General features: G+C 39.3%; 1 protein-coding gene across 6 annotated transcripts in view; it reads left to right on the top strand.

Annotated features, from left to right (window-relative positions):
* kifc3 (kinesin family member C3) overlaps positions 1-16615 on the top strand; it is a 48313-nt gene that overhangs the window by 28140 nt on the left and 3558 nt on the right. For 4 of the 6 annotated variants that reach the window (XM_067418967.1, XM_067418962.1, XM_067418966.1 and 1 more), the window contains 15 exons: positions 627-749; positions 939-1220; positions 3491-3664; positions 7209-7356; positions 7956-8086; positions 8620-8731; positions 8844-9025; positions 9110-9214; positions 10027-10157; positions 10853-10976; positions 11966-12095; positions 12735-12964; positions 13566-13718; positions 14681-14807; positions 15047-15085. In XM_067418967.1, coding sequence (XP_067275068.1) covers positions 627-749; positions 939-1220; positions 3491-3664; positions 7209-7356; positions 7956-8086; positions 8620-8731; positions 8844-9025; positions 9110-9214; positions 10027-10157; positions 10853-10976; positions 11966-12095; positions 12735-12964; positions 13566-13718; positions 14681-14807; positions 15047-15085 — 2191 coding nt within the window. Of the gene's footprint in view, positions 1-626; positions 750-938; positions 1221-3490; positions 3665-7208; positions 7357-7955; positions 8087-8619; positions 8732-8843; positions 9026-9109; positions 9215-10026; positions 10158-10852; positions 10977-11965; positions 12096-12734; positions 12965-13565; positions 13719-14680; positions 14808-15038; positions 15086-16615 lie in introns of all 6 variants that reach the window. The other 2 variants (XM_067418964.1, XM_067418965.1) reach the window with 2 other exon arrangements.

Below are 16615 nucleotides of genomic sequence, written 5' to 3'. Positions count from 1 at the left end.
TCAAAATTGTGGGGTCAATAAGATTTAGCTTTTTTAAGAAATACTTTTATTTGGCTAGAACTTTGGCAAATTAAATTGATCAGATGTGACAAAATTGTAAATACCTTTTTATTGTGTCAAAAAATAACTTTTGTACTTTATTCATCAGCGAATCCTGAAAAAATTACTTCACGGTTTCCACAAAAATATTAAGCCTCAACTGTTTATTTCTGAAGGATCATGTGACACTGAAGACTGGAGTAATGATGCTGAAAATTCTGCTTTGATCACAGGAGTAAATTATATATTAAAATGGACAACAGATATCTTAGTGTGTTTTTGAACAATTTTTATGATTAAATAAATCCAGTCTTGGTGAGCATAGAAAACCTATTTAGAAACAAAAATGTAATAGTAGTGTACTTGGAGATGTATATGCAAAGCATAAATATTCAAAACCATTCAAAACATTTGCTCATATTAACTGATCAGAATGTGATCAATGTGATTTCTAAAAGTTTATTTTAGGGGTAAGGCTAGGCTTTGGGTTAGAATTTGCCAATAGTGATTTAAAATTAGGTGTATATAAAATCATTAGTAAGTCCTCATTCAGTTAGCTAAGTGAACGTGTGTATGTGTGTGTCTAGGGGGCGACAGATCTGGAGAAACAGCTCGAGGTGCTGGAGAGTGAAAACCAGCGGCTCAAACAGGAGCTGAGGGCCAGTCACACCCAGACCAGCTGCTCTACCGCCCACTGCCCGCACAGCCAGGTATTCTCACACTACCATAAACAGACCATCCTACCTTTTATAGGTTTAACAATGCAAAATCAAAAGCTTTCCAACCACGCTAGGAATCACTGCAAACCTCAAATATGTTCCGATTGGTTACTTGATGCTTATAAATGCTATCAACCTTGTGGTTATTCTCTGTTTTGATATGTAATGCCTCTGCCTCAGGATGTGGAGGCCATGCGTGGAGAGCTGTGTCGCAAGGACGAGGAATGCCGTGAGCGAGAGCGGCGACTGGCTGTACTGGAGCAGCAGGTGCAGGAGAGGACGGGTGTAGTAGTTCATCTGCAGCAGCAGTTGGAGGAGGCCGCAGAGCACAGACATGAGCTCCAGAAGCAGCTAGAGGAGGCGTCGCTCCACAGGAGTCAGAGCGAGGATCAGCTGACCTCACGGCTGCGTGACACTGAGGAGGCTCTGTCTCGCCAGGCTGCACTGCCACTGCAGGTCAAGGTGAGACTGTGTAACGAAGCACAGTGTTTGAGAGTGCTGTCAGGTTTTGTTGATTTGAAATGTCAGTTACACTTTAAAGGAACTGTATGTAAGAAATGTATTTCAATTAATCATAAGGCCCTGATTTTATTTATTTATTTATTTATTTATTTATTTATTTATTTATTTATTTATTTATTTATTTATTTATTTATTTATTTATTTATTTATTTATTTATTTGGAACCCCCATTAGCTTCCACGAGTGGTTGCTAATCTTCCTGGGGTCCATTTTACAATATCAAAACCTTATACACAATCACATTACTCTTTTTACAATATGTTATCAAAAGAATAAATACACTTCAATTTGATTCATTACACTTAGTTTTCATTACAGATCATACTTTTTTTTTACCATCTTTTTAAAATAAGATCTGTTGCTTATTTGTCTTATACACATTGACAGTTGATTCCAAGCTACTGAGGATCTAAATAGTACAGTTCTACATTTACATTTATGCATTTAGCAGACGCTTTTATCCAAAGCGACTTACAACTCAGGAGAACAGGAAGCGATCCGTCAAGAAGAGGCAACGAAACACAAAAAGTGCCCTAAATACCAAGATTTGTACACTGCTCAGAGTAGCAAGGACCAGAAAAGGAAAGAAGAAAGGAGAAATAGAGGGGGAATTTTTTTTTTTTTTATGTAAGATTAAGTGCTCATGGAAGAGATGAGTTTTTACCTGTCTTTTGAATGAAGCGAGTGATTCTGTTGTGCGTATAGAGGACGGAAGATCGTTCCACCAACCAGGAACAATGAAAGAAAAAGTTCTAGAGAGGGATTTCATGCCTCTCTGTGATGGTACCACAAGCCTTCGCTCATTAGCTGAGCGAAGGCTTCTGGTGGGTGTGTAGACTCGTAGGAGTGAGTCGAAGTATGCGGGTGCTGCGATTGTGGAAGATCCATAAGCAAGAGTCAGGGCTTTGAATTTGATCCGGGCAGCGAGTGGTAGCCAATGCAGAGTGATGAAAAGAGGTGTGACATGAGCCCTTTTGGGCTCATTGAATAAAAGACGTGCTGCAGCGTTCTGGATCATTTGCAGCGGTTTGATTGCACAAGATGGAAGTCCAGCCAGAAGCGCATTGCAATAGTCGAGTCTAGAAATGACCAGGGCTTGGACAAGAAGCTGTGTTGCATGCTCCGTAAGGAACGGTCTGATTTTCCTGATGTTGTGCAATGCAGTTCTCCTCGTATAATTTGACTGTGCAAAAGGAACAACTAAATCACCAGAACTGACCTGCCGAGTAATATGTTGGTGGCAATACCCACTGTAAACCAATTTATCCACAAAAAATCTGGGGTTTGTTTTTATAGATGGCATTATGCATGTAGCACAGAAGACTTATCTTTTATTTATCCTGTACCTTTAACCATACTAATATAGTGTGCATCTCATTCACACCGGTCCTGTACGAACAGCAAAGAGTTCGTGATATGATATGATAAAAGTGATATGTCACTAGACATTAAAAGGATACTTCACCGCTTTTTCATATTAAACTGTTATTCCCTTAACTAAAACAGGTTGATACATACCTCTCTCTCATCTGAGTATGTGCACTTAACCGCTCTGACGCGCGGTGACGATATGATAGCATTTAGCTTAGCCCACTAAACCCAGTTCATTCACTTTAAGTATCCCTTTAAGAAATCGTTAATTTCAAATACTTATATCACTGACAACAGTAGTCTGGCCAGGATATTGTCATTTAAAAGTTGTTGTTGCAGCCCTCAACTGATGTTGATGTTGACATGTTGTGTTTTGGCCTGAAGTCACAAAGTCAGTAGTGTTTCAGCATCCGGGTTGCCAGCTCTGCTCTAGTTACCACAGCTGCAGATACAAACGTTCCTGCTGATCCTGCCGCATATCTGGCAACCTCGAGTCAGGGGGAGGGGGAGAGGGATACACCACTCTACAGTCCTTTAAAAGGGATTGCAGTACCAGTTTTGGCCAGAATCTTACATACACTTCATTTAAGGAGTCCTTCTTGCAGTGTAATATAAATTAACTACATGCGCTTACTTCAGGATTAGGGTTTGGTTTAGTTGCTTGTAATTATGCATAATTTACTGGTATTATTACAGTAAGTACATATAAAATGTATAACAAGGACACATACTCAGGGAGCTTGCTATGAGGAACCTCAAGAATCATGTGTTGATTCTTAAGTACAGATGAACACCTAACTAAAGTGATTTAATGTGTCTGTTTCTCACTCTTCCTGCAGTACGTGACCAAGACTGTTGAAGTGGAGTCGGCTCAGTGTAAGCAGGCTTTAATGGAGGCTCAGACCCGTAACCAGACGCTGCAGGAGCAGCTGGGTGTGCAGAGACAGCTCCTCAGAGAGCTAGAACAGCAGCTCCACGAGTCCCAGAGAACCAGCGGTCAGCTCCGCCAGCAGGTATACTCACTCACTGCCGCTCTGATACATTCTTAGCATTTCGAGTGTCCTGGATTATCATGTGGCCAAGGGCTTCTCAGATCTGACCCCGTTTGTGGTGATCTGTTGATATCACGTCTTTAGTTTAATAGGGCCCTATGATATCTGTTTTGTTTTTGTTTTTCCCCAAAAATGTATGTTTTGCTTTAAAAAAATAATAATCTGGATTTCAGTTGTGGTTTCATCAAATTGTAATAGTTAATTGATTGATTAGACATCCTTTATATTTTATAGCAACATTATTGTCCTATGAAGTGTTATTTTTTCAGAAATTCATGTTGTCTTTCTAAATTACATTACATAACATTACATAATACATATGTAACATTATATAACTCTAAATTCAGTTTTGTGATTGAATACTAAATCAAATAATTTATTATCTAACTGACAGTTTAATTATTCTTTAAAAATGTAATCAAATTAAATTTTAACAATTATTTTCTTTTATTTGGCAAAGTGCTACATGACCAAATTCTACTTTTTAAATTAAAACTTGGATGAAAAATGTATATTTTGTGATATTCTGTAAAAAAATAAAATAAAATAAAAAATTTAGTTTTCTTAACTGTATTATTACTTTTTATTATTTTGAGATGTGCATTTTACGGTACACAGTAATATAATTCATAATTTCTGTAACTTAAAACTTTTTTTTGGACAGGTTGTTGTGAAGACTTTTCCGTTTCTGTGTGTCTGAGGATAGTTTTCTTAACTGAAATGGTGAATTCACTGTCAGAGCAGCTCTGGAGATAAAGTTCATGTGTTCATGTCCCTAATATAATGAGACGGCAGACACTGAAACAATCATTACTCGTGCTTGAGTATTTGTAGAAAGGGTTGCACAAACTCTGATGCTCTGCCATGGCGCCTTAAGCTTGACATCGACTATTCGCTGGCCTATAGAGGCCACAACAGTATAAGAAATCTGTGAAGTCCACAGGTAAAATGACACATTCATGCAGAGCGCTCCACAAGATATGTTTGCTTATACCATCTGGATGCTCAAAATTGATCGGGCAGACAGTAGTATGCAGATTGTGCACACACACATAATCATTCAAAATGTATTTTCTACACACTTCTGTGATTTATCATTACGATAGCTTAGAAACTGAAAACTTGGTACCTTAAACCCACAGCTTCATCCTTAGTAAAGAGAAGCTGCCAGGTTCATAAAACCATATCGGGATTTAAGTTTACTGCCCTACTTTTATTTATTAATCCAACTTTTACCAGATTCTATAATATTCCATTTGTATGACTGGAGTCCATGAATCTAGTTTGATGTGATTGCGGTGTTGTGGAAGAGCAGGTTAACCGCTCTCTCTCTTCACTTGCGTTGCAGCTGAGGATGGACCGCGGCCGTCTATATGGTCTGCTCTCTAAGGCGGTGGGTGGGGGTAACACGGAGGTCACCCACAGGCTCTCCAAGGTCGGGCAGATTACTCTGCAGCCGGCAGGGGTCAAAGGTCAAAAATGTGTTTTGGGTCAGATTGCAACTTTGATTATAGGAAATTATTTTTAAGCGCTAATTGCAAATGTATATGCATTTTGCTGATGCTCATTTTTGACCTATGAAACCCTGAAACTTTGCAGAGTAACTAGCTCACAGCCTCTTCAGTGTGTTCTTGCAATAGGAATCCCATGATCTACTGTGAAATATTTGATGTCACCCCATTGTGTACTTCAGATGTACAGTATTGATGGTGTGTGACCTCAGATGCCCTTCCCATGTGTATATGACCTACAGACCCCCCCACCCCCCACCCCACCCACCCCACAGGTCTACTTTCACTCAACCTAACTGCATTAAATCAGTCTAGCAAATGACTGTGCTCAGTAGTGGATGACGTCTTTAATATTGGTGGTGTTTGTGTTGCTTTGGTCAGAGATGTCAGAAATCATAACTGGCTTAACTTGAAGGCAGAAAGCCAGTTTTCTCTGTGCATCTGTGCTCATGTGTTGTGTACATCTGTATAGGGGTGTTTACATTGACAGTGACTGATATAGTTGAGTACAAAAAGCTATAATCAACCAGTCATGCAATGTGTTGCATATTCACTCACTGTCATTGTAAAAGCTCCTTTAAAGGGACAGTTCGCCCTTCAATTAAAATAAAGTTTACTCACCCTGGTGTGTTTACAATGCTGTATGCCCTTTTTTTCTTTAATGGACCTAAAAAGGAGACATTTCAAAAAATGTCCTATTCACTTGTCCTTATAATGGCAGCGGATAGCATCCAGCATCAAGCTTTTTAAAAATATATTCCAAAATGACCCCATGCAACACCTGCCGAATATATTCCAAGTGTTCTGAGGGTATACAATAAATTAAATATTTAACCAAATTCTTGACCTTAGTCATTGGTCTTCTGTGCGCGGCTGCATGATGTGCGAGTTCATGAAAGTTGTGAGGAATCAAGATAAAAAATATGACATGAAATGCAGACACCTAGCCTAGAAATCTAGAAGCACCCTAGCGGCAGCAAATCTAATCTGCCACGAGTGTCGTCTAGGAACTGTCAGTACAATTCTGAGCTGTAAAAGCCAAACTCTGGTCGGGCCAATCACATCGTGTATAGAGTTGATGGGCGGAGCTTAACATAATGACGGCCGATTTGCGTTTGCGTGCTTCTAGTAAACACAGAAACTGGCGAACGGCGGTCTTACGAATCAGCTTTGACCGTGACTCTGGAAGACTTAGAGTTAAGCTTTTCTCTGAGAAAAGAACAAAGAACGGCACTGAAGTCATTCTTAAAAAGGGAAGATGTGTTCGGAGTTTTGCCGACCGGATTCGGCGAAAGTTTAATCTGTCAACTAGCTCTGCTTCACCTTCGTTGCTCTGGTTGGTTGTAGCGCTATCCAATTGCGGTCACGCCGTGTAGAGGGAGTTTGAAAGACAACCGTTTATCCCGCCCCTCGGATTGAGTCCTGTCTATGATGAGTTTCCATCTTGATGTGTGTCTGGCTTGTCCATGCCTAGAAATCCCTAAAAAAGTACTTGTGTTCTTTCTTTCCAACCCGTATCGTATACCCCCAGAAAACTTGGAATATATTTGACAGATGTGGCAATGGGATCTTTCTGAGATACTTTTTTAAAAAGCATGATGCTTTACGCTATTCACTACCTTTTTATATGGACTTTTTGTATTGTTAAAAATGTTCCTTTTGTGGTCCATAAAATAAAGAAGGATATATGACATTAGAACAACACCAGGGTGAGTAAATGATGACATTTTAGGGCGAACTAACACTTTAATGTGTAAATTAAATTACCTCATATATAACTCTTCATGTAAAACATTTACTGTTTGAATAGAGCTTATGACCTCAGTGTAACCTGTGTGTGTGTGTGTGTGTGTGTGTGTGTGTGTGTGTGTGTGTGTGTGTGTGTGTGTGTGTGTGTGTGTGTGTGTGTGTGTGTGTGTGTGTGTGTGTGTGTGTGTGTGTGTGTGTGTGTGTGTGTGTGTGTGTGTGTGTGTGTGTGTGTGTGTGTGTGTTAGATCCTGGTGTATGAGGGTGAGATGGAGAGAGCTCAGGGCCAGCTAGAGGCAGAGATGCAGACTCTGGAGGAGGAGAAAAACAGAGTGATCGAGGAAGCTTTCATCAGAGCAGAGAGCGAGATGAAGGCCGTCCATGAGAACCTAGCAGGTGAAACTGTGCGTGTGTGCTAGAGTGAAGCTCACAAAACATGGCCAAGTCCAGGCTGTTTCATCCTCAAATAAAAAAAATGTCATTATATTGTCCTTAAATAAATCAAATCCCATTAGAATCTTTCAAATGTATTGACATCATTTAGATGACAGTTCGGCCTCAATGCATACCATAGGTAACACTTGTTTGCATTACATGTAGTTAGTGAAGTATAACTAAATAGTCAATTAACCCTTTTCATGCAACTGACCCAACTAATCAGACAGAGACTTTTACTAAACATCATTCCTCAGGGCTTTTAGTCAAAAAGTGTGTTAATTTGAAGAAAACCTTGATGAGATTCACCATTTGAGAGTATTGGAAATGACAAAAAAGTTGCTACAAAAAACTGAAAAATGTTCAGAATTATCTTTTTTTTTCTGCATTGTGACTTAAAAAAGATTTTTTTCTTAAATAGGCTGTGTTTATGTTTTAAATAATTTTCATATGTTTAATTTGATCAAGTTTACTGTTTGTCTTTTGATCTTGAACATGAACACCATGTGTATGACTGAATGCACATGCGCCTGCCTGCCTCTGATGGTCTGTGTGTGCAGGTGTGCGGATGAACCTCCTGACCCTGCAGCCGGCCCTGAGAACCCTCACCTGTGATTACAACTGTCTGAAGAGACAGGTGCAGGACTTCCCTTACATGCTGGAGAAAGCCATCACTGAGGCCAAGCAGGAGGTGAGACCACCGCATACAAGCACACACAAACACACCAGCCTAACCACAGTTTGTACACAGTGCAGCTGAATAACGATGGCTTCAATTTATCTTAATATTATTTTATAGTATGAAAACAAACTGACACATTTAAACAGATCTATTTGCTAAATATTTTCAAAAAACATAAATATATAAATGTTTTGTAGTTATTTTAACACCCCTTAAACCCACACACAAAAATCGATTTAAACTGAGATGTAACTGAGGTATTTTGAGTTTGAACACTACACCTGTGGTGGGCGTGTAATTATACATGTCTCTGAGTTTTAATACCACTCTGTGCCCATCTTCTGTTATTTCCAGCACTTAAGACACTCTTCTTTAAGGCATGATTATGTTTTATTCCACATGTATACAGCTTTTTGGTCTGCAACCATTAAAGCATTCCTACAGTGTAGAGAGAAGATTGTTCATTCCTGTATTTAAATGTGGTTGTAAAACTTTACAGTGTGTACGTGGCTAAAGATTTAATCTTTTTCTGTGACTTGCAGATCTGTCAAGTGATTGGAGAGGTGAGCAGTGCAAACCAAGAACTTCTGCGGAAGTACAAGCGGGAGATGAACCTGAGGAAGAAATGCCACAATGAACTGGTGCGCCTCAAAGGTGAGACCTGGGATTTGTGTCTGGAATGCATTATCTGTGGAAAATGTCAAATTTCTTTTAATTAAACTATACATTTACATTCTAACTAGGAAGACTTTAACTTGTTTTTCAGGCAACATTCGTGTGTTGTGTCGTGTACGCCCCTTGTGTGCTGGAGAAACAGATGCTGCTGACACCAAAAACCTAGTGACCTTTGACCCTGATGATGATGCTGTTCTCTACTTATCTAATAGGGGCAAACTCATGACCTTTGAACTTGACAAAGTCTTTACCACTCAGGCCACTCAGGAGGAGGTTAGTTCCTGAACTCATTGCTTCTCATATGGTTGTATTTCCTCCTGGAGTTAATTTGCAGTCTCCTCTCTTGTGATTGGACAGGTGTTCCAGGAAGTGCAGTCTCTGGTCACTTCCTGTATTGATGGCTTTAACATATGCATCTTTGCTTACGGGCAAACCGGCTCTGGAAAGACCTACACTATGGAGGTATATTAACTGCATAACATCTCTTCTCATTGTCTGTGATGTCGGTTCCTTTTATATTTGTGAAATATATAATCAGTGCACATTATCAAAGTTGCAGTAGGAAGGACTGTTTTAAGGGTTTTCAAAGAAGTCAATTTGGCTCACCAAGGCTGTATTTATTTGATCAAAAAAAAACTTTTTTTGTTTACAATTTTTCAATTTAAATATATATTTTAAGATGTAATTTATTCCTGTGATAGTAAAGCTGCATTTTCAGCATCATTACTCCAGTCTTCAGTGTCATAGGATCCTTCAGAAATCATTCTTGTATGCAGATTTGCTTAAAAAGCATTTCTCATCACTGTCAATGTTGACAGCAGTTGTGCTGCTTCATATTTTTGTGGAAACTGATGCATTTTTTTCAGGATTCTTTGATTAAAAAGGTGGGAAAAACAGCATTTATTTGAAATATAAATCTTTTTTTAACATTACATTTCTTTACTGTATATTTTTTATTTATTTAATGTCCTTGTTGAATAAGAGTGATAGTCTATGGATGAACAGTATTTCGATGCTATATTGGTTATTGGCCAGTATTAGGCTATTATTATTATTGTTGTTGTTATTATTAATATTGTTGTTGGTATGATGATAATTATTCATACTGTCCATCATTATAATGTGTTGGCTACATTAAAAAAAAATATTTAATCATTTTTTTAAATACCATTACATTTTAAAATCAGTCATTTATCGATTATCATCTGGAACATATTGGTTGTCAAATGTTAGTACTTTAATGTGTAGTGCACTCGTGTCTCTGTGTCCTGTAGGGGGTCCCAGAGAACCCTGGCATTAACCAGCGTGCTCTGCGGCTGCTCTTCTCTGAAGTGTCTGAGAAAAAGCCTGACTGGGACTATAAGATCACTGTGAGCATGGTGGAAATCTACAATGAGACACTTCGGTGAGAAAACCAGGCACAAGTAGAACCACACAGTGAAAGTAGGACGTAGATTTTGATGATGATGAAATGTTCTCTGTTAGTGTGACGGCTGAGAGCACACGTCACTGCAGCATATTCTGCACTCTTATATAACAGATTCTGCTGGTCAGCACTTATGTAAAATCAGATTAGATTTTAAATCTTTCGGGCCATCTGTAAGACATAATCAGATCACATATCACGCATCCAGGTCTGCTGGCCCTGTCTGTTTGTCACGCTGTCCCTCACTTTTCCCCTCCTGCTGGGTTGTATAACTCAAACAGATGTGCGTTGGTTCTGATTCTCTGTAAAGTTAATCTGTGCCCCAAATTCATATGCCCCAGTAATCTTTAATTAAAATATCTGATTCTTGTAGAGACATCTCTCTTCTTTTCTGACAACACGTTAACTGGCATCAGCGCGGGAACACCTGTCACTCACCTTAGATCGACCAATAGCAAACCCCAACCATCAATTCCCAGTGGACAAAACCAATTCTCACCCTGAATTTTGTTCTTGTTTGAGAAGCAGTTTCACTCACATGTCACAATAAGGGGAAAAAACTTCAGTTTTATGCCAACTTCAACATGAACAAACTGTTGTTGAATTTCAGCAATGCTTCCTAATACAACAGCTAGTTTGGTTTTATTAATTTGCATTTATCTGACCTGTTTTAGAAACCTGTTGGGTGACAATCCTAATGAGAAGCTGGATATAAAGATGTGTCCAGACGGCAGTGGACAGCTGTATGTGCCAGGACTCACAGAGTTCACAGTGGAGAGCGTGGAGGACATTAACAAGGTGAAAGCTCACGGCATCCAAACCTCCTGTCGTCACTCAACGCTAGAGAACCGGCTTTAGTCCAAGTAATTTCTTGGACTTGTGTTAATGTATAGCAAAACACTTGTGCTGCTATTGAGGTGAGATATGGGTATGGTTAGGGACTGGTTTGGTGGTGTGGTGAGGTCTAAGGGTGGGTTAAAAGGTTAGGGAAGGGTCAACAGTGTAATGTAGATGTGATTACATTAATCACAGCTGTAATTACATGCAGGTCATTTATAAATTGAAGTACAATGTTAAAAGTGTAGTTAAAGACTACACTTTTAGTTAAGTTTAGTTTAGTTGTAGTTAAGTGTAGTTAAAGACACTTAATATAAAGTGGGACCACAAATTATTTAGTATTACAATGTAAAAATGTTGGTAACACTTTTAATTGTCCTTGTTACACATTTAATTTAATTACAGTACTATAGTAATACCAGTACATTATGCATAATTACAAGCAACTAACCTTAGTAAATGTTGTTGATTTAATATAACTTATTGTTTGTGTTATTACACTTAAACAAGGACACCTTAAATTAAAGTGAAACCTAACTTGGTAACACTTTAGTTTAGGGTCCAAATCTCACTTTTAACTAGTTGCTTATTAGCATGCACATTACTAGGATATTGGTTGTTTATTAGTACTTATAAAGCACATATTATTGCCTTATTTTGCATGACCATATTCTATATCCCTTAATCCTACCCAATGCCTAAACTTAACAACTACCTTACTAACTATTAATAAGTAGTAATTAAGCCGTAGTTAATCGTTATTTAATGAGAACTGGACTCTATTGTGTGACCAATAACTTTATTAATAAATAACTACAAGAATAGCTAGAAAAGTGAGAGGATTCGGCAAGATTTTTAATATTCATTGCTCCAGTGCAAGGTCTTGTCATATTAGATGAGCCTCAACCCATTTTAGCCTAATTTGTTATTTGTAACCTTTGACCCTGCAGGTGTTTGACCTGGGTCACATGAACAGGGCAACGGCGTGCACAAATCTAAACGAGCACAGCTCTCGCTCTCATGCCCTCCTCATCGTCACAGTGGCGGGATTCAACTCTTCAACGGGCCACCGTACCTCAGGTACACACACACTTCTCTTACACACAAATAATTGAAACGCAAATATGCCAGCAGCCGTATCCCCCTGTAGCCCAAGACTGGTTTCCCACTGAAGCTAAGCAGGGCTGAGCCTGGTCAGTACCTGGATGGGAGACCAACTGGGAAAACCAGGTGTCTGCTGGTAGAGGTGTTAGTGAGGCCAGCAGGGGGCGCTCAGCCTGGGGTCTGTGTGGGTCCTAATGCCCCAGTATAGTGATGGGGACACTATACTGACAAAGAGCACCGTCCTTCGGATGAGATGTTAAACCGAGGTCCCGACTCTCTGTGGTCATTAAAAATCCCAGGATGCCCTTTGGAAAAAGAGTAGGGATGTAACCCCGGCATCCTGACCAAATTTTCCCATTGGCCTCTGTCTATCATGGCCTCCTAATAATCCCCATATACTGATTGGCTTCATCATAACTCTCCACCAATAAGCTGGTGTGTGGTGGACGTTCTGGCACAATATGGCTGCCGAAGCATCATCCAGGTAGATACCTCACATTGGTTGTGGTTGAGGAGATTTCTCCCCCCTTCTATATGTAAAGCACTTTGAGTACCCAGGAATGTGCCCTATAAATGTAATGCATTAATTACGAAACAATCACTTGTCAATTTCAGGTAAGCTAAATCTGGTGGATCTGGCCGGTTCAGAACGGATTGCCAAATCCGGCGCCGAGGGCAGCCGTCTGCGTGAGGCTCAGTGTATCAACAAATCACTGTCGGCGCTGGGTGATGTCATCAACGCCCTGCGCTCCAAACACTCGCACGTGCCCTTCAGGAACTCCCGGCTCACGTACCTCCTGCAGGACTCGCTCAGCGGAGACAGCAAGACCCTCATGATGGTGCAGGTGTGTGCTATAGAGGGGTCAGCAGGGTTATAATGGCACTCAGTGTGGGAGAGAAGCTTACTGTAAATCTCCACACATTTTGAGTGGATTGTAATGGATTTATGGGATAAAGACTGTACTCTGTACAGCATGAGCAGGCACAGTATTTTAATCAGTTTTGTGCACACTCACACTCTCCTGTTGTTTTATGCTAATCACCTCAAATGCTAAAGAACTTTGTCATGATGGACTAATGGACTGTCGTAAGTTGTAGTAAAGACTAAATGAAATCAAAACTTATTTAATTTACTAATAGATGTTCACACCGTATCATAATTATTAGATGACAACAGGACTTTCTACTTAAAGCTGTTCACATCCTCAGATTATGTTTTACTTTTCATTTAAAAAAATTTAATTACTGATGAAACCAGAGCCACATGAAAAGGGAAAATGATGATATTATTGCTCGCTGTACACAATACCGGTACATAGAGCCAACATTATATAACTGAGAAATGCGTTCATTTACAGAAGTGAAACACTTTGTTTGCTATATTTCACATTCTCTCAGATGCAGCTTCTCACACAAGTTAAATTGTGACGTTCCTCTCTATCTCAGGTGTCTCCTCTAGAGAGTAATGTCAGTGAGTCGGTGTGCTCTCTGAAGTTTGCTCAGCGTGTTCGGACTGTCGAGATCGGCCCCTCGTCGTCCTCACGCCGCCAAACAGAGAACTCCTCAACATCCTCCTCACCAACTCATGACAGCGTGGAGGTACACAATCTCAGCTACACGCATCCTCACATGTCCATGTCTGGAAAAAACATCTTTGAGATCTGAATGAGAAGTCTTCAGTCCTTCACCCACAGCCTTTCCTCTGTAGCTACTGCAGTGGGCCACAATACACTCACTGTCTCACTTTCCCTCCTCTCCCGTTTATTTTGAAAATAGGATTGGTGTAGGAACTTGAGCTGTGGGGCTCACATATGCAACAAATTCAAATCCATCTTTGGTTTGTCGAAATAAGTGGAATATATAGCGCCCTGTGATAAAAGTAAACCTCAGTTGTGCAAAACAAAAAAGATTTAATATTTTTATATAAAATATTTAATATAAAATATTGATTAAATAGTTAATTTGCGTGCCAACGTTTTTTTTGTATCAAATGATAAATCCAGAAAAATTAAGAAAATTCTGACAGAATTTCTGAAAAAAAATGTACCTTTCGTAGGGCCTTATTATTGTCAAAGTTAATACATTGTTATTATTATTATTATTGTTTTGAATTGTGAATTCAGTTGATTAGACATGCTTTCTGATTATTAAAATTTCATTAAACCATTAAAATGGAATCCATAAAATTTGGGACAAAATTAAAATTTACACTTTTGTTAAACTTTGTTAAATTGTATATGTTTCATGGTTTTAATTTATTAGACATTCTTTTTTTTATAAATAAAATTTAATTTAACCATTAAAACAGAATAATCCAGGAAAAATTAAATGGAAAACTCAAAATTGGGGATTTTTTTTTTTTTTTTAGGACTAGGACCCTAAGCTTTTTGTTAAACTTTTAATAATTTAAATAAAAAATTAAAAAAATATTACAAACATTTAATGTAACCATTAAAAAGGAATCAATAAAAATGTATTTGGGAAAAATATTCATAGGGATCCATTCATCACAAAATAGTAGTTATTTTAATAACAAAATAATGGTTGTTTTTGTGCTGTAGCTGGACTCTCCTCCTGTGACCCCTGTGCCCCTCCCCATCTCAAGGGCCAGCAGTGCAGGTTCGACCCTCTCCTCCACTTCTAAAACCCCCACCACCCGACGCAGGTCCCACAGTCAGCTGTCCGCAGGTGAGCTGAGAGCAGAACCTAGAGTTTATATCTCTTAAGCCAATGATCATGTGAAGCTAAAACATATTCTTATATAAGATTCTGATGGAGCTTTTTGCAAGTAATCTGATATAATAATGTCATAACAGCAGCCTTGATAAACATCTGCCACGGTACATTGAGTACAGGTCACACTGTGTGAAGGGGACGTTTGTTCTTTGCATTGTGACACTGTAATTGGTTGGTTTCCAGATAGACAGGTAGACAGAAGCAGCCCATTGGTTGGGGACGGTGGGCAGGTAGGTCGGGTTTTATGTGGTTGGTCGCTTGGCATGAAACGCTCAGCATGGCATGGTGCCCCACATGTCACCTCGTCAACGCCCACCCATCTAACACAGCGCCTTTAACCCCAGGAAGCTTTGTGTGTGTGTGTGTGTGTGTGTGTGTGTGTGTGTGTGTGTGTGTGTGTGTGTGTGTGTGTGTGTGTGTGTGTGTGTGTGTGTGTGTGTGTGTGTGTGTGTGTGTGTGTGTGTGTGTGTGAGAGAGAGAGAGAGAATTGGGATCAGCTGCTGTTTTGTTCTTGTCTTGTTTTGTTTCGTTTGGCCTTGTATAAGCTTACTGTATTTGTCCAGTTGATCTGTATCTGTTGTCTTGTGTAGTTGAGCACTGTATTCACCGTTTGTCTTTGTTAAATGTTTATATGTGTGAGAGAGAGTGGTGAAAAATAGTAGTTTTTTTTCTTTATGTCTTCACCTACAGCTCTGCTTTTGATTGGCTGGGCTGCTCTGTGGTGGTGACAGAGGATAACGTGTATATTTTTATGTGACACGTGATTTCATTGTTATCGTGTGAGGGTGAAAGAGTCACAGCAATGTTCAGATTACAGTAACTGTTCCAAAACCTAGTGAGCTGCCCTGTTATACAGCAATACAGGATTCTCATTTCCATCGCACTGTAAAGAAAACTGGCCAACCAATAGGATTTTGCACTTTTGGTCATGTGCCCGGAAACACTGCTGGCACTCACATATTTCTGGAACAACAATCGTCTTCTAAATGAATCTGAAAGGTGGTCTAAAAAGCGTGTACATATTGTTTGACTTCCTGCCCTCTCTGTGACCAGCGGGTGTTAGCAACTGAAAATTGCACAGCACTTTGTGTACCGGAGTAACTAAAGGTTTTTCTGCTGTCCCACAAGCGCCACCTACGGTCAGAGAGTGAAACTGCGTTTTTATTCATGAAAGTAATTCCAACGATGTTTCCATGTGCCGTTATTATTGTTACCATCCCCGTTGTTATGTCTAGGATAAGAGGGACACGGCTAGAATATTTTATAACATTAATTTATTTAACAAAGTTTTACACACAAAATAAACGAAAAAGAGAGATGGGGAGCCCAGTAACCATAGGTAAGATATTCATACTACGGAAATGAGTCTCCCCACTCTAAAACAAAAGAATAACTACTGAGTAAAAGACAACATGACAGAAACGGCTTGTGGCGTTGGCGACTGGCAGCAAGAGAAAACACAATCTGTATTTCCGGCTTTATATCCCAGCTTCCCGGGCTTAACCAATCCAGAGCTAGGGAAAAAGGAAATCACATTAAATTATACAAATAATGCGCTCGGGCTGGGCATACACGTAGTGTACGTAACTATCATTATAGTTGTGTTGTGGGCTATTCTTTTATATTTAGAACTATATTTGTATCATTATATTTATCAGCTTTGGTGTGAATTACAATCAGTACCGGTATATTGGGTTCATTAATAATGTCATTAATAGTCATTAATAATGTTAATCAAACAACAAAAGATAGTGGGGAGA

The sequence above is a fragment of the Pseudorasbora parva genome, chromosome 16 (genome assembly GCF_024679245.1).
Source record: "Pseudorasbora parva isolate DD20220531a chromosome 16, ASM2467924v1, whole genome shotgun sequence".
Classification (NCBI taxonomy): Eukaryota; Metazoa; Chordata; class Actinopteri; order Cypriniformes; family Gobionidae; genus Pseudorasbora; species Pseudorasbora parva.
Note: the sequence above shows the minus strand (reverse complement) of the source record. Positions and strands in the feature narration are given on the sequence as shown.